General features: G+C 40.0%; 1 protein-coding gene across 8 annotated transcripts; it reads right to left on the reverse strand.

Moving 5' to 3' along the window:
- Positions 1 to 50: 50 nt before the first annotated feature.
- LOC122157133 (glycerol-3-phosphate acyltransferase 3-like) lies at positions 51 to 27,606 on the reverse strand. Of its 8 annotated transcripts, XR_006167774.1 has the most exons (15): positions 27,001 to 27,606; positions 26,821 to 26,901; positions 21,280 to 21,373; positions 14,679 to 14,751; positions 12,842 to 13,112; positions 11,639 to 11,713; positions 11,417 to 11,506; positions 10,383 to 10,476; positions 9,980 to 10,095; positions 8,463 to 8,518; positions 7,243 to 7,328; positions 6,012 to 6,140; positions 4,573 to 4,652; positions 3,444 to 4,105; positions 51 to 2,191 (listed from the first exon to the last, which is right to left on the reverse strand). XR_006167774.1 is itself a non-coding variant. In XM_042812547.1 (14 exons), the coding sequence occupies exons 4-14, from the start codon at positions 14,716 to 14,718 to the stop codon at positions 3,991 to 3,993; spliced, it is 1,152 nt and encodes a 383-aa protein (XP_042668481.1). In that variant the 5' UTR covers positions 14,719 to 14,751; positions 21,280 to 21,373; positions 26,821 to 26,898; positions 27,351 to 27,606; the 3' UTR covers positions 51 to 3,990. The 8 variants fall into 8 exon arrangements, 7 of the variants coding, with proteins under 7 accessions (XP_042668481.1, XP_042668479.1, XP_042668480.1 ...); XM_042812547.1 differs by having other exon boundaries at positions 51 to 4,105; positions 26,821 to 26,898; positions 27,351 to 27,606; XM_042812545.1 differs by having other exon boundaries at positions 51 to 4,105; positions 27,351 to 27,606.
- Positions 27,607 to 27,643: the final 37 nt, after the last annotated feature.

The following is a 27,643-nucleotide window of genomic DNA, read 5'->3' on the forward strand; positions in this document are numbered from 1 at the left end:
GAAACAGAATACACAGTTTTATCAAATACGTGTGCATACTTAAATCTCTTGTAAAGTTATACACTTATGGGTAAAGGAGACTGACTCTAGCCGTATGTGATGCACATTTAAAATACATGTTATATAATCGATAGGCAATTTAATGTGTACACTAATAATCGATAGGCAATATTTAATGTGTAGACTAATAGCTAGTATTTAACACAGACTAATGAATGCTTGTGGTGTTCTTACAGAATGTTGTTTAACAGCTGCCTATATGATGTTAAAAAGTAGTATTTAGTAACCATTCCTATATTTTAAGAAATGACCTTTCTAAATTTTGTTTGTAAAAAAAGTGGGTATACATGCATATAGTATTTTCCTCACTATTATTCCATTTAATATCTATTGGTACGTAAAGTGTTCTGCCACATGCATCTTCCTTACAGCAAAATACAAATGCCAAGGGATATCAATTGATGTCAATAATCCTCAATTGCACACAAATCATGATTACTGATTAGTAAAGCAATTATCATATTAAAAGAGTTCAACAGGGCTCAACATACTGTAAAATTAGAAATCAGTCAATAGCACAGCCATTATATAGAACAGCATTGATTGGATGTACTGAATGCTAGCCTTGATGACAATTGATCAGAATGAACCCTTCTCACAAAGGAGTCTGGTACACTAATTGAGAAGCCATCATTAAATAGAATAGATAATCAAGAAGGAGAAAGGGGGGAGGAGAAATGGATACAAAGCTAAGAGAAACAATAGAGAGAAACAATAAAAAGAAAAGAGCAAAGAACACCTCTGTCCCTATACTAGTTCCTGAGAGTACTTCTCCAAAAGCAGATGATCCTAAGAAACCCCCACAGGTCATCTCTATAATCTGTTTCAAAGCTGGGGAACGTGTTCGAAATCACACAAACAATTCAGAAACAATTCAAAAACAGTTTTTCCACCACAAGCATTTCCAAAAGCAAATCATCCTTAGAGTATAAAATTCAGAGGTTCTGTCTGCAGTGCATCTGTGACCTAACTTCACTGGTCTACTTGAAATCAGGCCTCAAATGACACAGCCCTGGAAAGCTGCACAGGCTGCCCTGCTGTTTTGACTGCTGCTCCAAGAAATAGGTGGCAGAAACAAGACCAGAACATCTTCTGTATTACAGTGCCTTCAGCATTACATCGAATTTCTAAGTACAAATGAAACAAACCTCTCTGCATTATAACGAAATGTTAAGAAGGATGTTCAGAAAAGAGTCTTTTAGTGCCAACTAGATGGCACTATTCACATTACTTTTAATGCACATTTCTTACAATACATAGAGAGAGTCCCTGAAAACATGCAAAATGGACTTAATCAGGTAGTTAGGAAAGAGAGAGGATCAGCAGGTCAGCTGAAGTCAGAGAGAAGAGCACTGCAGATGTTCCTAAGGATAATGCAGCTGCAGAAGAGACATTTGGACAACAGAGGATTAAGAACTCTGTAGTCACAGCAGTCAGTCTTCACATGCAAATGCATTAAAGGATGATGAGTGGTTTTACCAAACTCTGACTAAATTCTCAGAGTCCAAAAGGTCACGAAGTTACTTATCACTATGTCTTCTAACCATCTGTAACGTTTCTCTTGATATAAGTAAGATTTCTCATGTCTGAGCTAGGCATTGTCTTAATGAACAGCAGGGCATTTAGGCATCCCTTACACAGTGTTGCCAAACATTATAGAAAACAAAGTCACACCTCAAGACTTCTGGTCCTCTCTGATCTTCGATAACATAAGTGTTCTTGGAGGGCCAGGGAATTTAGAGAAGCTGTCTAAAAAAATGGTAAATTAGGGCAATGACAGTCAATTACACATAAACTCACTGGAAAGTTAAAAAGCTTCAAGTTACTTTATGTTATTAGCAGAGCAGCACAATATACTTTAAACATGAGAATTGATTATATCCAAATAACTCTTGTTACTCCAGAGGTTAAAACCCAGAAATAAGAACCAGGCCCTAAAGTCATTTCGTTCTGCACCTATAATGTAAACGTAGAGACGGTTTACGCTTTTACCACAAGTTCTACTCCCCCCCAAGGAAGACACAGGCAGTAGTAACACGAGCATCTCAAAAGCTGCTTTCAAGTGACTTCTTTACAAGCTCCAGTGTTGGAAGTATACCTGAGAAAGGACATTTTTTGAGTGCTCGATCCACTGGAAAAAAGAAAAATTACATAAGAAATAAGTTGCAGTTTCCCAGCTTCCCACTCAGAAGTTATCGTGAGAACATGATCTTTTTACTGCCATCACATCCTCCTGCTGGAGGAGGAGGAGGACATGGTTGTTTTCCAAAAGATCATAGCCAAGCAACTCCTCCATAATGCTAGCGCTCTGAGTGCAGTAAACAATTATGGTTAAAAGTGCCTGCCAAAGGCCACTGCTGACAACTGCAAGTGGAATACAGAACATGCATAGAATATCGAGGGAAAGGAGAGGGAGAGATGGAGGGTAGGTTAAAAAGCAACTATAAAAACAAGAAACAATTCTTCTAAGCATGGTAAGACAGTAGTCTCCATTTGAAGTCAGGCTAGCATTCACACCTCAGCTATCACTGAGAAGCTGTTGGGTTCAACATTTGCTTTAAATGTCACTGCATAAAAAAGTACCTCTTTGACAAAGTGTTTAGCTTTTTCTTGTCAAGATAGTCAAAAGATGGCAGAGAAAACAGACAGAAAGACACACACACACCCTGTGCCCACTCCTTCCACAGCTGAACAAGTGATGTGTGATACTTGCAGATTCAAACATGCAAGATGAGTTATAACTGTAACAAGGATCACACATCCAACAGCTCTCCTCCTTTCAGTGAGCTGGGGAAGCATTGCATGACAGGTAGAGAGGGACATCATCTCCTATTGTCTTCTAAAAACATAGTCCAAATGAGAAAATTTGTGTTACAACAATTCTGATCTCGCCATCTCTTTCCTTCTCTGTCCTTTCTTTGTGCCTATTCTGTCTCCCCTTCCAACTCTGAGCAAGATGAAGCGACATGGTAAAGCAAAAGTCATAGGCCCAATACGTATTTTAACCCTCTACATAGAACTACAATTTCTGCTAGTGCCTTAAAGACATCTGCCACACAGAAAAAAATATTTTCTGTTTTAAACTCTGGCACGCTGAAGAGATTTAAGTAGTATTATTTAAGATTTAAGAAGCAATAATTACAACAGAACATAGTGGAAGCCATGACGTAGGTTTTCCTTAATTTGTGCAATGCATTCAGACAGACACAGAAAGAAATATAGGAAAATCAGAAGACAAAATATAAATTTTAAAATATATTTTTCCACACCACTGTCCTTGGCTTTCACCAAATGATCCTCATGTCACACAAGCAGGCACCTGGAACACGTTGCCATGGCTGCTGTGCTGCTGTTAGTCAGTGGTACAGTGGGAAATATCCTACCTGGCAATCACTTGTCTTGTGACATGGAGAGTAAAGTCAGCAAGTGCTTTTTTCCCCTTCTGACATCCAACACTTCATCTGCACCTTGGAATTCTGAAAACATTATGGTGAACTGTTCCACGTCTTCTCACAGGGCAAGCGTATCTCTACAACAACACAGTGCCTGCAGCTCACAGGAAAACAGCTAAACAAGGTGCTGATGCAGGTTGTGAAGACATATGTTTTATTAGTAGTTAAGAAATTACCAGTTAAGACTCTAAGTAACTTAAAGATTTCTTTAAAACACGTGTTCTAACGAACCTAGGTAATTTTACTGCAGATTCTTCACATTCATCATTGAAGAGAATTTCACAAGAATCTCATAAATGCTCCTATTTTTAAACCAATATCCTTATTTGAAATAAAATACTGTTTGTTCGTGGCTTCTCTACTGTGTCATAAGCAAAATATCTGACAGGGACAGCAGGAAGGAATTTTAATATAAAAAAAGCCCATTTTCCACGAGGATAAGTCCAGTCAAAAAAACAGGAGATAAAATAAATAACATTTAGTAAACATTTCCATTTCCCACAAACCCATTTTCTGTCACTAGCTGGCAATATTTTTTCTGTTGCTCTTCCTTGAAAGACTCTTTGACTTTTTTTCTTTTCAGTCCTCCATCCCTGAAAAATACAGATAAGGAAATGGCCTTCAGTTCATGTCAGAGTAAAGGTAGAAAAACGTTACAATAATTACAGTGCTTAATAAGAGCAACTTTCACCCTAGATGCTGGCTTTTGCAATGCTACACTAAATGATTTGTTCTGCCAAGATCTATCACGCTATGAACAAGTGCCACCCTTTAATCTGATGTTTAACAAACAAAGTGTTTATTCTCACCAAATTCCACTTTCTGGTTGGAACTACCTGTCAACTCTGTTTATCTTTTTATACTTTATTAGTCTACCTATACTAGTAAAGCTGTTCACAAAATAAGGAAATAGTGCCTCACTCAGAGTCTGTAAGGGTGACGGACTACAGCCAAGCAAACAAAACAAGGAAGAAGTTTTAAAAGGAATCCAGCAATAAGTTTTAGATTACAAAACACCTAAATACGCTTTCAGCTCATTTTCAAAGACGTTCCCTCTTACCATGGAAGTACAGACATTCCTCCCCGAGCAGCAATGACAGCCTTGACTCTGTTGGCAAAGTGAACAGCATCTTCTTCTTCCTGTAAAAGATACCAGTGACTTGCTGTGCAGTTGAAATGTTTTCTCTATGTCTCACTTGAAGAGACACCTTGTGTCAGAAAATAGGCATCAGATACACTTCAGCTGCTCCTCAGGAATGCTAACTGCCTAGACAGCATGCTGAGTTTGCCATCATCCAATGCGAAGAGAGCAAAGTGTGAGGCTCTATCCCTTCCGTGGCAATTCAAAGTAACTTGTAGAACAAGGTCACAGGTCTGGACAGAGCATGGGAATGTATGTGCACCCAGTACCTTGGTACCAATCTAACCCCAGGAAGCTGGAAACACACTCAAAGGATCACCTTGGAGGACGTGAGGTGCCTTGAACAGAGCTGGGGCCAGATACCACAGTACCAGTGAATTTTCATGGGCCAGCGAGGGTCTGTTTGCTCCACTGCAGAAGACACTCAACTGGCTGTTTCCAGTATCCCACACAATCTCTTTATGCCAGAAAGAAAATAACCGCACAGAGAAATGACTATAAAGTATTAAATTATTTAAATTGGTCTGACTTGCAGGGAGCTAGTAAATTGTGATTCTGAAGCAGATAGAAGCTACCAAATGAAAACTCTAGACAGAATTTTAGAAGATTATTCACTTTTTGGAACTTGCTCACTAGGTAAGGAAAAGTGCTGTGTTCTCTAGTAAAAAAATTAAAAATAAAAATAAAGACCAGCAAAAAAGATAACCTTCCGGACCTAAGATCCATCTACCCCTTCTTACAGCTACTGTTATACCTTCTCAAGTCTATTACAATTAAAGGACTTTTTTTTTTTAAAATTTCTAAATAGATGGATGGTATATAAACCTATGTGTTATAAATGTTTTGTATACCTGGTTAGCCAAGAATTTCAGCAAGAAGCATGCTAGAAGATGCAAATCCATCTTCCAAAATTTTGCAACTTTGTTTTGTTAAGTGTGCAGTTTCTCTTGCAGCAGGCATGTATGAATGGTGACCATACTTCAAGTGTGCAGTTACAAGGACTCTGAGATATCCATGCATAGCTATGTGACTATGGTACAGGTACAGGAAGTTTACAACCTTCACAGAAATTAGCTTAATTTATGTAAAGAGTGCACCATGAACCTTAGAGATGGAAATAACAAAACCAACATAATAAAATGAAATTACTTTCAGAGCAGCCCTCATCTTGCTCTCATTATCCTAATAGGCTACACATCCTGATTTACAATCTCTACTTAATTTTAGGAGTACAGTGTCACTTCCTACTTTTTCCATTACACTGTCAATAAAGACTTGCTGACATCATGACAACAGTAATGCAGGTTTCCTCTTAGAAACAATTTGTGAGCATTTCTAAAACACAAATGCATAAGTACCTCTTTGACCATTGGTGGCAGGTACCACACATTGCAGACAATAGCCCAGCTGGTCAACACATTAAAACCATAGGTCATCATGGAATACTTGGTGCTGTTCCAGAACGCATCTCCAAATCGAGGGTCATACTGGAAGACAAGAACGAGCTGAAGGGCTCAGACTGCTCTCTAGGCGGTACGTTAAGTTGTACAGCAAACACACAGAACGACAAGGGCAGAGGTGACAGCAATCAGAGATGATCCAGAGATAAAAGAAGCACTACGATGATGATCCAGTAGAAGAGCACAAAAAGATACGATGGCAGAAGTTGTATGATGTCAGTTCTGAAGAAAGACAACCCAAAGGCTTAGAACACCCAGCACACGCAGAATAAGAGCACATCCTTGACTATATACAAGTGCAGCTGTGCTTAGTTCGGATCATATAGGCAGGTTTTTTTGTTTGTTTGTTTTTGTTTTGTCTTTTTTGCCATAATATAATGACTTGTTACATGAGGGACAAATCACCTCCTGGAAGTAATTATAGTTCAAAGCTCCATGCTTTAGCATTTGTTGCAAGTTAATACAAGTTAACCTGTATATCCTGGCAGAAGAAAAGGGCCAACAGTACCCAGTGGTGAAACAGACACAGCGCTGATGGTTGAGGGAAGGGATTGCCTGCAGCAAGCTCCCCAGGGCAGTGATCATGGCACCAAGCTGCCAGAGTTCAAAGAGCATTTGGACCCTGCTCTCAGACATTGGGTTTTAATGTGGGACGGTCCTGAGTTGAGCTCAGCCCCTGGCACTATGATCCTTGTGGGTCACCTCCAACTCAGGATATTCTGTAATTCTAAGAACCTTTACAAGTAATACAAGACCCCAAACTAGGACAGACCCACTGAAACAAATCTTAACTATAATCAGATAGAGCTACTCAACATGCAAAGATTTATCTTCTACAGATGTGCTGACTTGAAAGGTTTACTTGATAATGCTCACACTACTTGTAAAAATTTCCATAAGGTTATGCAATGTTATAGCTTCAGGAAAAGGAAGTCATGTATCTACAGCCAGAATGACTTGGCTAAAGCTTATTAGAGAGACTTGCAAGTGCCAAAGGAATAATTCAATTACTAGTGCCTTTATCCATCATGAGCCAGGAACACCAGAATGGAAAGACCAGGTAGAACTAAACACACAGCATCGTACTTTACAAGCTGTTCCTAAGCCATTCAGCATTTTCCATACTTACCTTGATAGCTACCGGATGGATGATCCCTCCTACTTCAAAGCTTCCCTTCTTAAACATCATAACTGACGTGTTGTTTATGCAGGTACCTGGCCAGAATGGAAATGAGTGAAAAGTTCAGTCCATTCTGCAAAACAACATCAGCAAATGCATATTATATTGCCTTAAAGAGAATGAAGTTGCTAGAAGAGAAAAAAAATCTTTCATTCAGAAACATAATTCCATTATATTATGCTCCTAGGTAAGAGACTAAGAAGCAAAAGGGTTAATGTGTCAAACACTTGGTAGAAGTGTAAAATCAGCACTGAACCAGATAAGGAGTAAGATAAAGAGTGATCGGAGGAGGAGGGTCTTGTGAAGGAGGAGAGTCAGTTTGTGATAATATGAATATCTGTTGAATTACAAAACAAAAATTGAATTACAACAGGAAAATTTAGTAGGAAAAGGAGAGATCTGACAAACTACACCTTCACACCAAAGAGGGTCAACTAGTAGTCATCTGGGCAGAGGGAGAGTGAGACTTCCTGAAGCCCCTCTTACTCACTCCCCGAATAGTCTAGATCTCAAATATCAAGTTGTACTGGGGCAGGGGTAAGGCCCTGCCTTGATCACAACGTTACAGGGGGCCTGACAGCCACATGAGACCCCAGACTTATTTACAACTGCTGACTGAACCACTTCTTGGGGGGCAGGTCACAAGCATGTGAAAGGCAGAATACCGCCAGTTCAGGTATGCACCCACCACAGGAAGAGCAACCGTGTCTACACTGCAAGATCCCAGGGTGGAGATAGCTCATTTCTTTGTTTTATTCTTTCCTCTCTCTGTCTGTCTGCCTGTCTCTCTCTCTCTCCCCAAGTCACATTACAACATAAAGCAAGCCATACTATATCTTATCGGCAATAAGCTATGATAGATACTTAAATCAAAATACCATAGTGGGATACAAATGAACATTTAACTGATCATTTGGTGTCATTTCACCTTAATTTACTCCAAATGATTCTTGAACTCTGTGATCTCCACACGTTACTCAGAGTAGCTCAGAGTCAGGTTGCAACAGACTAAACAAAATAAACTGTCATAAAATTGTGTTACATAGTAGAATCTCACTTTTAATATCTCACAAGAGCTCACTAATTCTACAACAAACTCCTCTAAAGATTAGACATGATAAACTGCACTCAGTGTAAAGTGAGCAAAGCAATACAGAGTTGGTTCCTACCTTCGGGAAAAATTAGAATGGGTAATTTGGCCTTGTCTGCAATGTGTTCTCTGATTCTGTGGAGAGAAAATAAAATTTCAATGTACACTTCATTACTGCAGAAGACTCATATTTCTATGTGGTTGGGAATCTAAATATGGATTCTCTCTTACATAGAACAGGAAAAGCTCTTGCCTAGTAGTTCTTAGACAGACAGTGGTCTCAGCAAAGATGTGCACTAGTTTCAGGCCTTGAGGGTTTTCTCTTGCTAAATATGTAAATAGATTTTTCACCAAAAAAATCTTTGACAGGTTCTAGTAATGAATAATGTTGAATTTTTGTTGACCACTGTTTTGCTTTTTTAATAAACAATATTCTATATTTTAAAGCTTTGCGCTGATGCATATATATATACACACACATACACCTAATGTTTTCCACATCTATATGTGAGAAACGAAGCTATTTTACTGCATTTTCCTTATTACTTAAAAACAACTGCTTTTAAGCAAATAATCCACTTAAGCAGATTACTGACACACAAAATCTATCCGTTTTCATGACACCTATCTGTCTTCCCTATGAATCAAGAGCCTACAGTTCCTCTGAACTCCATGTAAAAGAGTATAAACAAAACATCAAATACCAAAAAAACCCAAAAACAGATCTGTCCAGTAAAGGGGCACCTTTTCCCTTTCCTAAGGACTAATTGCCATAAGTGCTTTCACACTGTTTCACAAGTTTCATGTTAGCTGCATTGCACCCTATGTCATTAACATTTCAGATGACTAAGAGGACCTAAGACACCAACAAATGGCATAACAAGTCTATCATTTTCATGTCCTTAAAAGTCTAATACACCTTCTCTGCCAGGAACAGTAGTGCAGGGTTTTGGAGCAGTGCAGGCATTAGGTACTAACACTTTTCCAAGATGCTCTTCCAGCTTCCAGCAGCTAGGTGGTACCGCCTACGAACTTGTTTAATTCCTTTTGCAGATTTGGAGTGCCAGACAGCTGAGTACTCTGGATGTTTCTAATGAGCTGCAACTCGCTTCCTCAGATAGTCTACCAATCTCCACAAGAAAATAGGTAAGCCCGATGTTAATGTTTGCTATTGTCAGCTTTCCTTTCTCCTGTACTTACAACAGACATAACCAGATTTCTGATGCTCAGAGCTTTTGGGAAAACGTGCAAAGGTAAGGCATGATCTAGGAAAATGATATGCTGACAAGAACTCTGATGTTGGTCCTGACATCCAGAATCATAAACTTTGAAAATGAATGAGCAGGCATCTGCCTGTGGCAAGCAGCCTGATTGTGCCAATGTGGAAATTCACAGAGATTAAAGGACAAACAATCAGAAGCTCCAAAGAGCAGTGCTACAGCCTGCATCATCATCATCAGAGTAGTTCCAAATCTTACAAACACCTACAGCTGCCTGCCAAGAAGAGATTCAGGGTCACAACTCACTCAGCTCACAAGGGGACCTCACAATTGCAAGACCTGATGAGAAAAGCAAGCAAAGATCTCACTGTCCTACCTTTTTCTCACCAGATGTCGATCTTTCATTTCTGAACGTTCAAACAAAACATGCTGACTGGTTTGCATACAAGATTTCTGAATAAGTCCCAGAAGCCCTCCATGTACCTGGCCAACCTGTAAGCCAAAAACTGAAATATTTATATGGCAAAAATACACATAATTATTTAATTGACTAAAATCTAACTAAAGATGCATCAACTTCTGAACTTGTTCCATGAATTATACCAATTGTTTTGGTCAAAAGTGTGCATTCACTTACCTGTCTGAACAGAAGTTCCGAGTAGGAGAATTTAAATGCTTGAAAATTCCACTCTCTCTACCAATAACTTTATCCTCCTGCCCAACACCGTATCTGTGAGTGCCTCAATATTACCAATATTTACCAGCTGTCTTGCTCATACCAAGGAGTAGCATCCATCACTAGCCAGGATTAGAACATCTAGTGGAGATGTGTGGTTGGCTACACAGATGCCTCCTTTCCGCGGTCTGTTTTCCCTGTAACAACAGCCATGAGAGTAATTACTTCACATTTATTCTTCAGACTGCAGGCCCCACCAGGTCATCTCTCTAGCGAGTGTACACCCACAACAAAGATCCTTGGTGACAAAAACATATAATGGACATACATTATCTGTATGTACAGATAACAGAAGCACAAGAACACAAGACAATTTAAAATACAAGTACAACTCTAAGGTATGTTAAAACTTCTGGCAGTACACTACAGAAGCCATCTTTCCCCATGCATTTGAGAATTCCTTCAGATTTCAGTGGTTTTGGTCAAAACCATTTTCCTTACAGCTCAGAATATGCAACATCACTGGAGAAAGCATTTCAACAGCATTCACTACCATTCTCAGAGGCATATATCAAAGACTACTCAAGCACTAAACTGGAACTCATAGATACTAAAAAGCATGGCTTTCTTTCCTTCCTGAATTATCAACAAGAATTACTTTGAGGGCCTCTGCTACATAAACCTTCGCAACTAAGCAAGCAAGATATTAGAAGTAGTTACTGTAACATCATTCATAACATGCTAGAAAGGTGAATATGAAGACTTAGGTTATCAAGTTGGCAAATAGAGCAGTTGATGTTTTAATTGCCTAGAAAAACGTCACCACAGAAACATGTTAATAGCAAACATAAGGGAAAATGTTTAAGTCTGTATTTAATGAAGAATACAGCACTACTCCAACACTGCACTCTCTGCAAATACCCAAGAGACAACACAGCAGAGCACAAAAATATCTTGAAAGAAATCTTGAAAACATCTTGAAAGACAGACAGAGTCTACATGACCTACACAAGTTCTACCAAGGCTGCAATTCAATATGAGTATCAGTGTATTAATGGAATTAAAACCCTCTCTGAAACTTGAGATTCAGCAGTGTGTGAGATGAATAATAGACAAGAGCAGGGTTGCACCACTCACCTGTTGTGGAATTGAACAAGACCACTCAGACATCGGACACCTAACGCAGCACATGTCAGCTGAACTTGGTTACTCAGCCAGCATTTAACCCTGGAAGAGAAAAGTCACCCCACAATTGTGCACATCAACTCTCCAAATTCAAGCATATTCAGTTCCAATACCCTAATTCAGCTCCTCAAAGAAATCCAAGAGAAGTGGAAAGAGCCCTCAGAAAACACCCACCTGCCATTTGGAAACTGTCCTACTACCGTAGTTGCTGAGACCAGCAAGAGGATGCTGAAGAAAGCCAAGAAGATGCTAAAAAGTAAAATAATCTTCATTAATTGGTAAGAATGAAATTTGGAAGAGGAAGCTGAAAGAAAATCTTTTAATCCTTTAATTCTTTTCCAGGATGCTTCTATCCACCATAAACAGCATCAAACTATCATCACAAAGCAGTCAAAACCAATGAGCTATGAGTACAAGTTTTCATTCGATTAATCCTCCAGTAGAAAACTGTGCTTCTTGAAGCCTGTTTTACAATAAGAGCCACAACTTGGTCTCAAGGCATCAGGTGGAGAATAATTCATTGTCTTCAAAATAGATGGCAAGTAATGATTATGAGATTTGTTAACACAGGTGAAATTTCTGAGTAGCACAATAGAGAGCTACCATCAAGCTTTTAAAAATCTACTCAGAAATTTCAGTAGCTATTTCTATTCCAAGAAGTAAGTTACTCTAGAACCATGAAAATTAGGTACTGTTGGACACTAATGGCTTAGCAAAACAAACATTGAAGTTATCCCTAAATGGTGTCCTCTACTTAAGTGGTTCAACATATTTAAGTAGACACACAGGCACTTGTGCTCTGCTATGTGCTTAACAGTTATGAAATCCTTCAACATATTCAAAAAGAGCAAGACATTTTACAAGGTTCTGCTCCTTGCTAGAATGTATTTATGGTTGTATGTGCCTTGTCAATGTGATAAAGGCTGTTTTCATGTAAAAGAACACAGAAATTTCTGTAAAGAAACACACTGTGGGCTATCTCTTTCTTCCATCCAGCCCTGCACTGACAGAACGCAGGCTTTGCTTCACATCCCAATGGTTCAGCATACAGTCTCTCTCTTCCTCACACAGGTAAAGCCCAACTCTCAGCTGAAACAGCTTTCATTTCACACAATGAAAGGATCTCCAGATCGTTGCTATGATTTAAAAAACAAATTAGATGAACAGATGTATTTGCATACTAACAAAATATACAGAACATAAGAAACATATCTTGAGCTTTCCTTTTTTCCCCTCTGGAGATCTTTGGTGGCAACCTGGAAAGCAAAGTCAAGTCACATTCTTTCTCATTTCTGCACTAGTCAATAACATATAACATCATACCTTCTATTAAAAGCAGTCCAAAAACACAATCCCAACAAATTACCCTTGGCTCACCGAAAGGGCACCAGGAGACAGTACCGGATTAAGATCCCAACGATCCACACAGTGGTCAGTTGCCAGCTGACACGGTGAAAGTTGGCATTGGTTCTGCTGAGGAGATTCCAGGACAACAGCTCCTCAGAGGTGAACCGCTGTGTGACTTCATCTTCTGCAACTGTCTCACACCCCTTCTTGGCAAAGTACATAATATCTGCAAGGCTGAAGTATCCCCTGTGCTGGCCAGCAATCTCCTTTTCCATGGAGGTTTCCTCTCTCTGGATGATCCCTTTGTTTCAAGAAACAAGTAGAAAAATAAAGACAAAAAAAACAAGCCAAAAGCATGAGGAAATGAGCCTTCCTTCCCACTTGGTAAAATGGACAACATAGAGTCCAAAAAAAGTAAAATAACTGTACTTCTTAGAAATATCATTCCTTCTTTCTATGCACTGTAATTGAATTGGTATATTTTGTGTATATACTAGCACTTAACTCCACAAGTTACTTCTCTAATCCTATGCCATATCACACCACTAAATTATTGGAGGAGACAAGCATCCAGAATAAGCTGCAAATAAAACTCTGAGCACAACACCTACTTCACTGTCATTTATCAAACAATGTAAGTACACACAGCTCCAAAGGTTGCCTGTACTGCTTAGACTACAGATCTCTCCTCTTGCCTTGACTCAAAGCTAGGTGTTGTTTATATTGTTGTTGATTTTGCTGCTGTTGTTTAGTTCTACATTTTACAGCTGGGAAAATACTGTGGAACAAACACCTGCCTCTGGCGTTTTTTTCTCAGTCCCCATCCTCTCCTCCTACAAGAGTCATCTGACTACCAACAAACATTAAAGCTTAAGATTTTTCTCTGAGTTATACACACCATAAGATAAATGCAGAGTAGAGAAAGAATAAAAAATAATTCATATTTCATATCTGTAAAATTAATGCCTCACAGGACAACCACACCTGTGACCATACCAATGTTTGCTGAGGTCACTCAGAGACCAGATTCTGGCTGGTTACAATGACTAGGATTTCACTGAACCATATCAGCTAATATTTGGGGGGTTCTTTTTTTTTTTTTTAATTTTTAAATAAGGCTCATTTTGAGATGTTTAATCAGTATACTATTAACTGATCAGAATCAGACTAACTTCCTCAGCTGTACTTTGGTCAAACTTACAGCGTCCAGGAAATCACCAGACTTGAAGGTCATTAGTTAATGAACCGGTCCATGTGACTAATGACTAAGGATGGCACTAGCCAGTTCCTTTGTGGGAAAGGAGAAAGGAAAAACAGATGTGAAAAAAATTTACTCTAATTCTTTCCCTATACCTAGAGTAAGTGCAAGATGTGTCTGTGATCCACAGGGTAGCATAGCTGCTTTACTTGAGACTCAGGCTTTTGCATACTAGGAGTTACAAAACGCAAGAGAAAACAGAAAATGACCAATGTCCACAGCAACTGGACATCAGTCACTCCTAATTTTGTAGATAGAGAGGACTGCTGGAGTCACAAATACAAAACAGACATAAAAAGAGAGGCAGCTTCCCTCCTGGTTATCAGCAGTTCCGTTCTTTACCCAAACTGGTTTCCTTTAATGCCTTTTATTCAGAAGGCTCAATTGTTCAGATACCTTTCTTATTACATTACACACGTAAGGCCTCATTTGTTGGTTTACAACATCAGCAACTATTTGCTCATTAACTCTTTATTTACCATCCTAGTTTTCCTACTTAACATGAGATTAAATTTATGTATCTGTTCACTCTTTCCTGGGTAAGATACCACAGTAGCTGCCTTTATACCAGATGAACAGTGCTGTGTCACTTTTGTTCAGAGATCTTACCGTTGGCGATTAAATTTTCAAGCGCCAGCACCTTCTGCATTTTTATTCCCTTCTCAATCTGCAGGGTGGCCCACTGTTCTCAAAACAAGAAAAGTAGATGGTGATGGTTTTCATTTTGTCATTTCCAGGTACTCTGTAACATCTTTACATGAATTGTCTGAGCCTCCTTTATTGAAGCCAGGACTCAGATTTGCAGTTTTCAAATTCTGAAGGTTGTCTTGAACATCTCCTATTTTGTTAGTTACATTGATTACTTGTAGTCATTGTAATGAAGGATTATTTGGCTCAAAGTCATTTTCAGGAGTTTTTATTTTTCTTTAACCATATTACTGATAGCATATTACTGAGCTGTCTATGAGACTCTGAGGACCAAGAGTCCCAAATTCTGTCTTACCCAGTCAGCTTCAGGCAACAGAATGATGCAAACTAATATTACTGACACAAAAACATTCTGGGAAAACAAAGACTTAAAAACGGATTTTTAAGAATAAAAGAAATGACATCAGTCTCACAGCATTCATGAAATTTGTCTTAACAGAATACAAGGGAGGGACTATTTCATATTCACAACATTTCCAAAGTAGTAGCTGTGGGTAATGAGTTTTCATCCTTCCCAGTCTTCTTGAGAAAAAGCAAAATTTCTTCTACTTGTGCAGACTAAACTCAAGATCAACCATACCAATATGCCTAATTCTAAAGTTTTACGTTGGTACAAAATGTTTTCATGATACATATATGGGCATATAAACAGTAGCCCTCAGTACTAGATCTTCCTCAGTTTGCATCAGTATATGTGTCTTAATAAAGAACTTCAGGTTCCTGTTCATAGGCTCTGATTGCCTTTTAAGGAATCAGTGATCCACTCAGCAAATGTCCTCACCTGACATTAACGCTTCCACCTGCGACGCACAAGAGTCCATGCTTCTATTCCAGCTCTTAGCAAACAGTTCTTAGCGAGCTCTTAGCGAACAGCTTGTTTCTCATCTTACTGACATGCATAACCATTTAAGCAACACATAGATTGACCACGAAGGGTTTTCATTGCATTGCAGACCTATAAATCTGCACGTGCCACTGACTGAGTAGATTTTTGCCGTGCTTAAGTTTTGCATGGTTCCTAGCAGCTCCTTTCTTAGCCACTGAAGTTAAACTCGATGACAAGACAGGGACGGTTTATCACGGCAGAATCAGGATGTTGTAGTTGCCTTTGGTTGACTTTTGCTACCTGCATCTTGGGGGGGGGAGGAGGGAACAAAAACACCCAAAGGGAAACAACAAAGATAAAAAGACACAGCGATGTGACACATTAAACTCCATTAAATCCATCTTACATAAGACCAGCGGGGGGTGGAAGGAGGGAGGTACAGACCTTTGCCTTATCTATGCTAGAAAATTAAAATACAGTGTAAATTTAAAATGCAATAGCTGTTCCAGAACCCCTTACTCCCTAAGAAAGCGGAACTGGTACATCAACTGTCTCAAGCTGTGATAACACATGGTGAGTCATTCAGGAGTGGGAATCTAGGAGATATCAAAAAACTACAGCCCACACACTGAGAAAAGAAAGAAGATACTCCACGTGAAAAAGAGCATTCCGGGAAAAAAAAAAGAAAAAAAAAATCAAGGTAGACACATTCTGCTGCTGGTGCTCATCCCTTCCCCAGTATCCAAAGGTATGAGGGATGAGAAGAAAAAAGATGGAAAAAAAAAAAAAAAAAAAATCACCGAAGTTCAGCAAATAAAGACCCTTCTCTTACTTTCTTCTTTCTCATATTTTGTCTGTCACCCTTATCTCACCCGTCATGCACCTACATGAACAGCCTGCCAGTTGGCAAGCAACTCTAGAAATCAGTTTGCCCTTACTGTCTTCTGAATACCTCAAGAAGTCTACCTTCTGATTCCCAAGTAGAAAAAGGGTACAATCACCAAGTGACTCACAAAATTATATTAACTAATTCAGTGAGCAAGATAAGTCAAAACCAACCAGACATTGAAGAAATTGATATCATAAAGTACAATATCCTGTCTCATAGTATAGAGAAAAAGGGGGACAAAAGCAATGCTCTGTAATTAAGGAGGCAACTAAGGCAACAAAGGCAGAGGACAAAGCAGATGAGAAAGGGCTCTCAGTAGAGGAATGGTTACACATTAGCCTGGAAAACAGCATCTACAAAATTTCAGCTGGTGCAGAGCAGGCACATAAGATGCAATTACATATTTTGTCTTCTAATACAACAACTGGGAAGCATCCTACGAAAGCACTGGGCAATGGATATAAGCAGCAGAAAGGTGACACCTTTGCATAGAACTGACAGCTAAGTTGTAGAGTTCATTGTCAAGAACATATTGCTAGAGATCAACTGAAATGGGTTCAAGGAACATCAAGGCACAGGCAAAAATCATCATGGGATACACAGCACAAAGTCACCTCTCCTAACTTATGAATCAGCACAAGAGGCTGAAGCAGTGGGTAGCAGGGAGAGTATTCTTAGCAATACAGCTGTACGTTCACGCGGCTCTTAGGCTTTTCATCAAGCACATAAGCTGTCTCCTGCTAAAGCCAGGACTAGGTCCATCTTTTGGACTGATACAGCAGCTTAGTTACCGTCTTCTCCAGCATTCTGTGACATCTGTATGCTTAATTTGTTTCTGAAGTATGAAATAAGGCTTTTTGATTGCCTTTGTTTTGTACAGTATTGAGACAGAACTGTCTGTCTGGTCTTTGTTGCAAAACTGTAATGAGAGGCTGTTCTAAATAGCTTACAAAACCACAGATGTTGTAACTAACACAGAATTGAAGAGCTGAATGGACTAACTTCATTCCTAAGTTTGCTGAGTGAATGACAACTCAGATACCGTGCTTTCCTCCCACCCACTTCTCAAGTGATGAGGACACAAAAAGCCCAAACATCCCTCAGGTGATCCCACCTGAACTACTGAAGATTCGACTCCTCAGCTCCAACAGCCCATGCCAGGTGCCCTCTAATTACCTTCTGAACAAAATAAGCATCCATAATACTGTATTATATTAATTACTCTCTTCACAGTACATAACATTATAAGCGACATGATACCAAACACTAACTTTTTTAATCTCATTTCTTCTGTTTTTCTTCTCCTTTTTCATTTTAAGTAGAGGTCAGTGTGTTGTTCAGTATTCTTTTTTTTCTGTATGGTGTAATAATTCATTTTTATCTCTTTATCCTTCCATTTCCATGTTTTACTATCTCTCTTTCCCTATGACCTCTCAAAAGCTTCTACTAATAGCTGACCAAACTGGGTTTTTCAATCCTCTTCTCAACTTTGTTCTCATGAGTGACAAAGGCACAGCGTTTCCCTTGGTGAAATTACTCCATATGAAGTTTTCTGAGGCAATAACCACAAGGCCAATGGGTTTTAGCGCCAGCTAAAATCACCATCTATGATCAAGCACTTATGTTTTTTCATCAAGCTATCCTATCTAGCCTCATTTTTCCTCTTCTTGTTTTTGAAGAGGAAGATTTGCTCTGTTTCAAACAAACAAATATCTAGATTCCTTGCTGGAAAAGAAGCAAAGGACAAATTCAAGTATTTCTGTACATAAATTCCACCTTGCTCATTTATATCAGTCACTGTTCTCATTACTAAAACACTTCAGTAAAAATGGAAATCAGAAAGAGGCACTTCATCAAATGCCAATGTTAACCATTGCTTATGCACAAATGTGCAAACCTGACCTCCAAGCAAATTCAGTAAGGGCTATAGATATCCTTTCTTTGCAAATTCAACACTGAAAAAAAATAGTACTTGGACTTAAAACCCAATTTTCACATCTACTCTTATTTTTCCCAAGTTCAGAAAACTTGGAGGAAAGTAAACTACATTTTTCTTTTTCTTTTTTTCTTACAAATTTGTGCATTCATTTAAAGTTGTACAAAGCAAATATAGACTGCTCTTATAAATTTTCTATTTATTTTGCAAGACTACATAACAGACTAAATGAAATGCATAACAACAGATAATCCAGTCAGCATCCAAGACTGCATTTCTTGTAAAATATCGATCAGTTGTTACATACTGCCTAAAGAGCAGATATTGCTGGAATACCATTGCTATCATGCTGGTACACAACTCTGAGGATTTTTGGAGTACCTACTGGACAAGGCATCCTATTTCCCCACTCAAGTTAGCAACAACAACAGAGAATAGTCCTTCTGCATCACCTTGTTAGCAAGAGCTCAAACAAACATTGTCACAGCCAGAAACAGGTTGACATTTCACTAGGTTATCAGTGCCAAGTTGCTCATGTCTTGAACTGTGTGCAAGTCTGCCATAAAGCTTACTGCATGCCAAGTAGCAGTTTCCATAGTGCTACTTGGTACTATTCCCAGCACTTTCAGAAGAGGCCCAGAAAGTGTAAGCATAGGCCTTAGCCCAGCATTTCCCAATACTGCTCACACTTCCTGAGGGCAAAGTGAGTCGTAGCACAAGTAAAGGGCACCTAAATTACCCTCCATCCTCTCTCCCATTTCCCACCAAGATGCATCTTTCCTACTCTTGTGGCACGAAAAACCTTTTGCATAACATCTCAGCCTAAAAACAGCTAAAATTAATCAGAATATAAAGACAGATTAAAATTTTTTTTTGCTTTCAAGACAGCCAGGGATCAACTTTCAACTGAATGACAAAACCAAAAAATGCCTACATAGAATCAGCCTGAACTGCAGTACTTCTTGTTGTGCTGTTATTAGCTGCTGCAGAATTGGGAAACTATACATTAGAGAGATCAGATCACAGAGCTATTGACTTTCTACTTTTTTTTCTGATAAAACAATCCTATACATTTTGAAGGCAAGATTAGCATGCTCATAAACTTCATACAACTAAAATATATATATTAATGTACATTCCAAAGAGAAAGTTTTCCTACAGAAAGCAGGTCTACAATGGGTCAAATGCCCTTTGAAACTGGGAAAAGCATAGAGAAAGGAGGGAGGTAGGGAGCAAAAAATAAAAATAAAACATAACAACAACAACAAATCCACAACAAATATTTAAATATCTGCCAACTGCAGCAGTAAAGCTGACAAAAGAACTCGAGGCTCTTACAAGCCTCTTACTCAGATATCAGTGAGAGTTTCATCACCATACCACTGGCTGATAAAATATCACACATAAAAGCAGTATTACATAGTGCCATGGTAGTCGGTCATATCCCACTGATATCAATATTTGAAAACAACTGGTAACATCTACAGGTTGCAGCCATTTCCACTATGTTAAATGATGCTTAAACAGCTGAAGACAGTCCCTGCCAAAGAGTTCTTAATCACTAGTGAAAAAAAAGAGACAGAGGAGTTCTAATAAAACAGAAACTATAGAGAATTGGCAGGGCAGGAGAGATGCAGTATTAATTATATCACATTGCCACATGACTTGTTTAATATGATGAACTGACAGCACCTGCTTTTGGCCATTAGTGAGCATAAAAAGATCAGACCTGAAAAACAACATGAAATCCTGGCTTATTAAAATCCAGAAGAAACTTTCACAATTATCAGCAGAATCAGGACCTTAGCCATGACTTGTTCACTTCTAGAGAAGTGCACTTCCAGAGGGTGGCTCTGCATTTCTTGCAGAGCAGAAGTTGCGACTGCTGGATCACACAGAATTATAAATGGGATTGAAACAAGTGCAGTCTGTACTCTTACCTAGAACAGTACTAATTCCTGTAATGTAACTGAAACAACCAAACCAAATCCATTAAACTTACGTACTTGTCAAACACATTTTCTTTTGCCATTTACAACTTCTCATAATTAATTAAATTTTAATTATATTTGATTTCCCCAAAATATAGCATGAAGTATTGTAACCAGCTTGAACTATTAGCAAAATATCGTGGAACCTCTACTTTAACATGAGAAAACCTCAACCTGATACTGCACTATAACCCAACACTTAACTAAACGTCATTAAAGGTATCATTCAAAGGAACCATCACATAAGTCAAAAGTGGGGAACAAATCCCACCAAAAGACAATCAAAGAAACAAACCACACCTGTCCCCCCCAAAAAACCCAACACCCTATATCCAAAAGTCTCAGAGTTAATGGAAACATTCCTGGTGGCTTTAATGGCATCTAATTCAAATGAACAGGTATTTTCAAAATTAAAAATGTCCTGTAGAAAACACATACCTTTTAATGTAATTCTCAACTTACCTCCAATGTTTTTATTACAATTTTCACATAGACATGAGAAATCCCCAGTGACACTCTAAACATCGAAGGCAACAGAACTAGCACTACAAACGAAGTCAGCCAGATTAACAAAGTTTTGCCCTCCACAAGGCTGTAGCCCTGTCTATTTTCTTCCATGCTTGCTCCTTTAAAACATCAACCTGATAACTTTCTTAGAATATTTGCTCATCTGCTGAGAATCAGGCAAGCTTCAAGAGACAAACAAAAATTACACATCCTAAAAGCCAAAGCTATTCCTAGGAGAGAGCTGCTGCACTCTAAACGTGCCACCAAAGATGCTCTCAATGATAGCAAAATTTTTACCCCTTCTCCCGCCCTAGCTCCACCCACTTCCATATAATTGATAAGCAATTACTCACCAGATATAACACAGGGTAGAAGAATATGTGTCTGGTAATAAGGTGCTGTCAAATGAGGACTTGTCAATATGTCAAATAGTTTACCCAAGGTGTCCTGCCAATAAATTATAATACAAAATCAAGTAGGTGTGGTTTTCAAATAATCTAAAATGTTCTTTTCTAAAAAAAAACAAAAACACAATACAGAGAAAGAACTTCTCCAAATGAAGTCTAGTCAAATTACTATCTTCCTTGGTCAGACTTTCTACCTCACACTGAAATGACTGCCTCGTTTCAGTATTTCACCACAAGAACCAAACTGAAGCTTTAGGTTTAAGTCAGCTACTTGTTGTTTGTTTGTTTTAATACCTCTGAGATGTAGATGCAAATTGCAGCAGGCAGGAATCAACATCAGAAGCAAATAAAACCTGCTCCCTCTTGTTCTACAAGAAATTAGCCAAATTGTATCACAGGGTTACAAAATGCACTGTGGTGACGAAACAAGTCACACATCTTTGCAGTGGTGAGGTACTGGAACAGGCTGCCCAGAGAGGTTGCGGATCTTCCATCCCTGGAGGTGTTCAATGCCAGATTGGATGAGGCCCTGGGCAGCCTGGTCTAGCATTAAATGGGGAGGTTGGTGGCCCTGCATGTGGCAGGGGGTTGGTGATACATGATCCTTGAGGTCCCTTCCAACCCTGGCCATTCTGTGATTCTATGAATCCAAACACATTAGATAGGGAGGTTTCACCTTCTATCCTATGAAACAGCAATAATTAGTATTGTATTTTTAGGAAAGATTCAGTACAGCCCCTAATTCCAGCCCCTAGCCTGTCCTTCTATATGCATCAGAGGAAGAACAGAAGTAACTGTATCCCTAGAAGCTATGGAGAGCCCAGGGACACCACTTAAAACCTTACCACAGAATAAATCAATTGACATTGGTGAAATGACCGCTCTGGGACTTCCAAAGCAGTTACATGTGGATCCATGAAGGATCTTTCCTTTGCAGATGGTCACATTTACAAGCTTGCATAACTGCAGGGGCTGTACATTTGAAACTCCCCCCACAAACCATGGTCTGGTTTGCGTGGTGGAACAGCCTCACTCCACACATACTGGATTCTTCAGGAATTAAAGCAGAAGTGCTCTAGAAAACATGACCCACATGCTCCAGTCATGAACAGAAACACAAGAATCAGAGCGCGCTGCCCAACACTAAGTCCTCCAGTTCGTACCATACACCCAGGGACCAACAAACAGGCTTCTTGTTACAAGCTCACGATACCATCACATCCTTCACGTGCCATATGAGTCAAGTAATCTCTTGTGTCCTCAGATTTGCTGCTGGATATCAGACTTCAGGTCCTCATAACACCACTGCACCTTCTTCCATAATCTAATTTTTGTCGTCTTCCCCTCATTATTTATCTGCCTCTGATAATCTATTTCTGAGCATATTACATCTTCTGGAAAAAAACATTTAGTTATATTGTTATGGTTTCTGCTTTCCCATCACTCTTTTTCTCAATGGCAACTACAAGTCCCTGACTCTACCATGCAACCAGTCCTGTGCCGTGCACCATTACCCACCATTCCCAACCCATCTCACCAAAAGTTATAGGTTCTTCTAGGCTTCTCTAGAAACAGCATTTATTTATTAGAAAAACAGTTCTGTTTGCTCATCCGTCGTTAGCTGCCACCCCCTACATTCTCATTTCTGGCCTCTTCCTATAGCTGCCTGCCCTGCTAGCACATGGTCGCACAAGGCAGGGGGTTGTAGATGATAAGACGCTGATCCTGAGGCACAATGCAGCACATCTGAGAGCTGCCTTCAGCTTCAGCTAGGGTGACTGGCATGCACACCAGCTGGGTGCTAAAACCTGTGGGCGGGAGGGTGGAGGTAGTTTCTGGGACCTGACTTGAGTCAGGAAAGGTGGGCCAAATTAAATATCAATAGCCCGTCAGGACATAACAGTGAGGTGTAGCAACAGCCTTAACTGGCAATAAGCCTAGGTGTAGGTAAGAGGGATCCTTTCTTAAAAGGAGACAGATTTCTTTACCCTGCACAGAGGAAGTAGAATTTTCCTCTCCTGAGTGAGGGAGATTTGTTTTGTGAGAAATTATCATCTGCACTTCCTCCCTAACCTTTATCAAGTCATATTCCCACAAATCAGAATAATAATGCGAACAGACAGCGTAGTTCTTCCCTTTCACCTTCTAAAAAGAGCACCCAAACCCCTCCCCAGGCTCGCCCTTCCACACTGCTGAGTGACAGGACTTCAGCCCTCTCTTAGCTGTAATTTTCCTGGCAAACCATTCAGCCCAAGACCTCTGAGGCTTCCTCGGGGCTGCCATGACAGCTTCTACAGGTAATCCCCAAAAATGCAGAACATGTAGCAAAGTTATGCCTGCTAAGAAGTACTACTGAGTAGAGAGGGGGAACAAAAAAAGTACAGGGGGGGGAGGGAGCTGGGATGTTGACAGTCTATTGCTCTTCATCCAGCATGTCACATTTGCCGTAGCAACAGAAAATTCCAACTTTTTGTCCAACTGCACAGGTAAACATATCCTTTTTGTGGCCATGGAACAAATACCTCCATTGTGACTTAACAGTCTGACAGGTTACTTATGACAGAAAGCAATTTTTGTGAACCTTCTTCTTGCTAGTATCAGCTTATTCTGGCATGACTCACATGCTTATTAGCTGCTTTTAATCCAGACAGATGACTTTTGGCCGCCCAGTAAAGCTGGGAGACATTTGTATTCTGTGAGAAATGGTTATTCTGCCGTAACAGTGTCAACTGCTCACTCTTGGCTCTCAGTTCTTGAGGTCATTCTACTCATTTGTTACTATTAGGCCATGCTTTTTGGTTGTCTTAGGGAACTGGAACTATGACCCATTCATTTTTCCATGGTGTGGAGAAGCAACCATAGCACTATTACCAGTTTTAACAATAACAGTAATATTAAAATAATAATAATGAGGAAAGGCCCTCTTGGTTTTTGATTAAACTTTCCTGATGTTTCAACCTCACATTGTGCAGACTTCTCACCTGGTTGCTAAACAGGAGTGAAATAATCTCTGGTACCTTGGGTCTGCTTTTTATAAACACTGAGGTTTGTACTTCACTTGTGAGAGAGCTCCATGTCACCAGAATTACTTTAAAGATCACCCGTTCTATGGTGAGCAATTTCAGTCTGAATATTCATATATGGAAATCACACTGTTCTCATGCAACGAAATGCAAATATCCACACCTCTGCATCCATACTCTAACTGACCTATCTCTGCTGTTCTTTAGGTCAGCAGAGATCTCATCTGTGTCACAAAATAGGTCTGTGTCTGCATCTGACCACAGAGGAGTTGTGCTACTTATAGGTTATCTCTGCCTGTCAACAGTTGAGTTATGACATTGAAGAAGTATGTTTAAGCAGTGTATTACTCATTAGGATGATTGTAACATGTTTAGCTCTGACCACACTAGCATTACGGTTTCCTCAGAAGATAAATTCAGTCATTACAAAACCTTAATCACCAGATCAGGATACATCTTTATATCACAAAATCTGGGAGTCCACTAAAGATCTGCCTACATTTGTTTAACTCAACAGTGTACAGATCAGACGATTAGGCATCGCATGGCTTTCAATAATGCACATTTGTCAATACATATCTTGTATACGATTTGCATACCATTAATCAAAGAATCATGGGATCATTAAGGCTGGGAAAGACCTCTCAGGTCACCTAATCCAAACACACACCCAACCACCCCACCATGCCCAGTAACCATGACCCCCAGTGCCACATCTCCATAGTTGTTGAACACCTCCAGGGAATGCTGACTCCACCACCTCCCTGGGCAGCCTGTGCCAATGCCTCACTGCTCTTTCCAAATATTTTCTCCTGGTGCAACTTAAAGCAATTACCCCTCATTCTATCCCTGTTACCTGGGAAAAGAGGCCAAATCCCACCTCATTACAACCATCTTTCAGGGAGTTACAGAGAGCAATGAGGTCTCCCTGGAGCCTCCTCTCCTCCAAACTGAACAATCCTAGCTCCCTCATCTGCTCCTTGTAGGACTTGTGCTCCAGATCCTGCCTTTCTTTGGATGCAATGAATACTGAAGAATAATTTGTCAACGCCCAGCATTTCTCACACTGATTAAATGCATAAAGTACCCCCACTGCTCTGGTATAAAAGTGGCTGCAATCACAGTACAGGGAATTTGGGGGCAATTTCTGAAAGATGCCAGAATTCATGTTCATTTTCACCATTTTCTCCACAAACAGCTATGTAAGCTAGTCACATCCTTATACTCTTGCTGCCTTTTACCAAGGCAACATAATCCATGTCACTGTTTGCTCCAATACATCTCTTCAGCTGCATAGTATTTATTACACATTCATCTAATGCCCTGTAGCCAGGATTGCAAGAAATGCCTGATAGCTATTTCCCATTCGTCTTTGCAGTCATTTTGCATCACCTGAAGAATTTGTCATCCCCTGTTCATTTATAAGCTTGTTGAGGTAGGGAAAAAAAAAAAAAAAAAAAACCACTTAGCCAATTCTTCTCTTCACTGGGAGAATAGGTAAGAAGTGCAACAATTCACAGAATCACAGAATCACAGAATCACCCGGGTTGGAAGGGACCTCAAGGATCATGTAGTTCCAACCCCCCTGCCTAGCAGGGCCAGCAAACACACACATTCAGATCAGGTTGCCCAGGACCCCGTCCAACCTGGCCTTAAACACATCCAAGGACGGGGCATCCACAACCTCCCTGGGCAGCCCGTTCCAGGGCCTAACCACTCTCCTTGTATAGAACTTCCCCCTAACATCCAACCTAAATCTTCCCTCCTTCAACTTCGATCCATTTCCCCTAGTCCTGCTGTTGTCAGCCCTTTTGAAGAGTTTACTCCCCTCGTGGGTGTAGGTTCCCTTCAGGTATTGATAGGCTGCAATGAGGTCACCCCGCAGCCTTCTCTTCTCCAGGCTGAACAAGCCCAACTCCCTCAGCCTGTCCTCATAGGGGAGGTGCTCCAGCCCCCTGATCATCTTAGTCGCCCTCCTCTGGACCCTTTCCAAAATCTCAATGTCTTTCTTGTACTGAGGGCTCCACACCTGGACACAGTACTCCAGATGGGGCCTCACAAGAGCCGAGTAGAGAGGGACAATCACCTCCCTAATTCTCCTCTTCTGAGTATTAGTACCATTTGCATGCATTTAAATATACTTAACTTTATTTAAAAATAAGTATTACAGAAATAGCCATTCTTCTTTTAATTTTTGCTGACAGGTTTAAAAGGAAAAGAAAATGCACTGAAAACATTCATTTCTAATGAAAGATAAGAACATATAAAAATACACGTGACACCCCCAAGTCAATGGAAACACCCCTTGAGAGACTACAGGTGCATAAATATTATGCAAAAACTCATTTTTTACTTATACAAAAAGCAAATAATAAGCTTACATGTAGTCCTGATGAAAGACAAAATTAAGCATTTCCTTTCCTGAAATGAAGAAACCCCAGTGGCCTTCAAAACAGATTCCTACCTCATTTCTAAGAACGCTGTAACTTCCACCTCTCCCTTCTTCAGGAGGTTTTTAGAGCTGCATTCTGATCAGGAACACCTGCTAAGAATGTGGTGGAGAAGATAACATTACTGCAAATATTAAAGGGAATATGACAATTAAAACAAGTCAAAACAGAAACTGCAGAGACTCCATTCATACCATGAGGAGTGGTGCAACGTGCTTTTGTCAGATAGCTGCTCTATGTTATTCGCTGTCTCCTTCCCAGAATTTCTGAGGTTATTAGCTCAGAAGATTCCCACCATGTCTCCAGACACATTCACAGCAGCATACCCTGTTTCCCTTCTGCAGATGCCAGCTCTGCCAGCTCTGTGCCAGGATACATTTTGAGGTGGATTGACACAAGCTTCCCACTCTTCAGTCAGAAATACAGTCTGCTCCACCCGAACTCCCAGCAGGATGACCCAAGCAGTTCTGTTTCACTGCTGTTTTGATGCTTTAACTTGAAGTCCAGTCCAGCCAGGACAGCTCGGTTTGCTCCCAGCACCCACCTGCTAAACTGCCTTGCTCAGTAATCGTATTGTTTCTTATTAAGGGAGGTATTCACACTTGGGAATTACTTGATTTCATAGAACCGTAGAATCATTTGAGCTGGAAGGGACCCTTAAAGGCCATCTAGTCCAACTCCCCTACAAGGAACAGGCGTCCCTCATCCAGGCGAAGGGACGGGCTGCAGGAACGCGCTAAGGTCGGCACGGATCTCACAGAGGGTCACGCCGACGGACCACAGGCCGCAGGTAAAGCAAGGCACGGCACAGGACGGACGGGTCGCGGCGAGCCCTGC

Source organism: Centrocercus urophasianus, unplaced genomic scaffold (genome assembly GCF_019232065.1).
Source record: "Centrocercus urophasianus isolate 14NV4802_14NV808 unplaced genomic scaffold, USGS_Curo_1.0 seq_13, whole genome shotgun sequence".
NCBI lineage: Eukaryota > Metazoa > Chordata > Aves > Galliformes > Phasianidae > Centrocercus > Centrocercus urophasianus.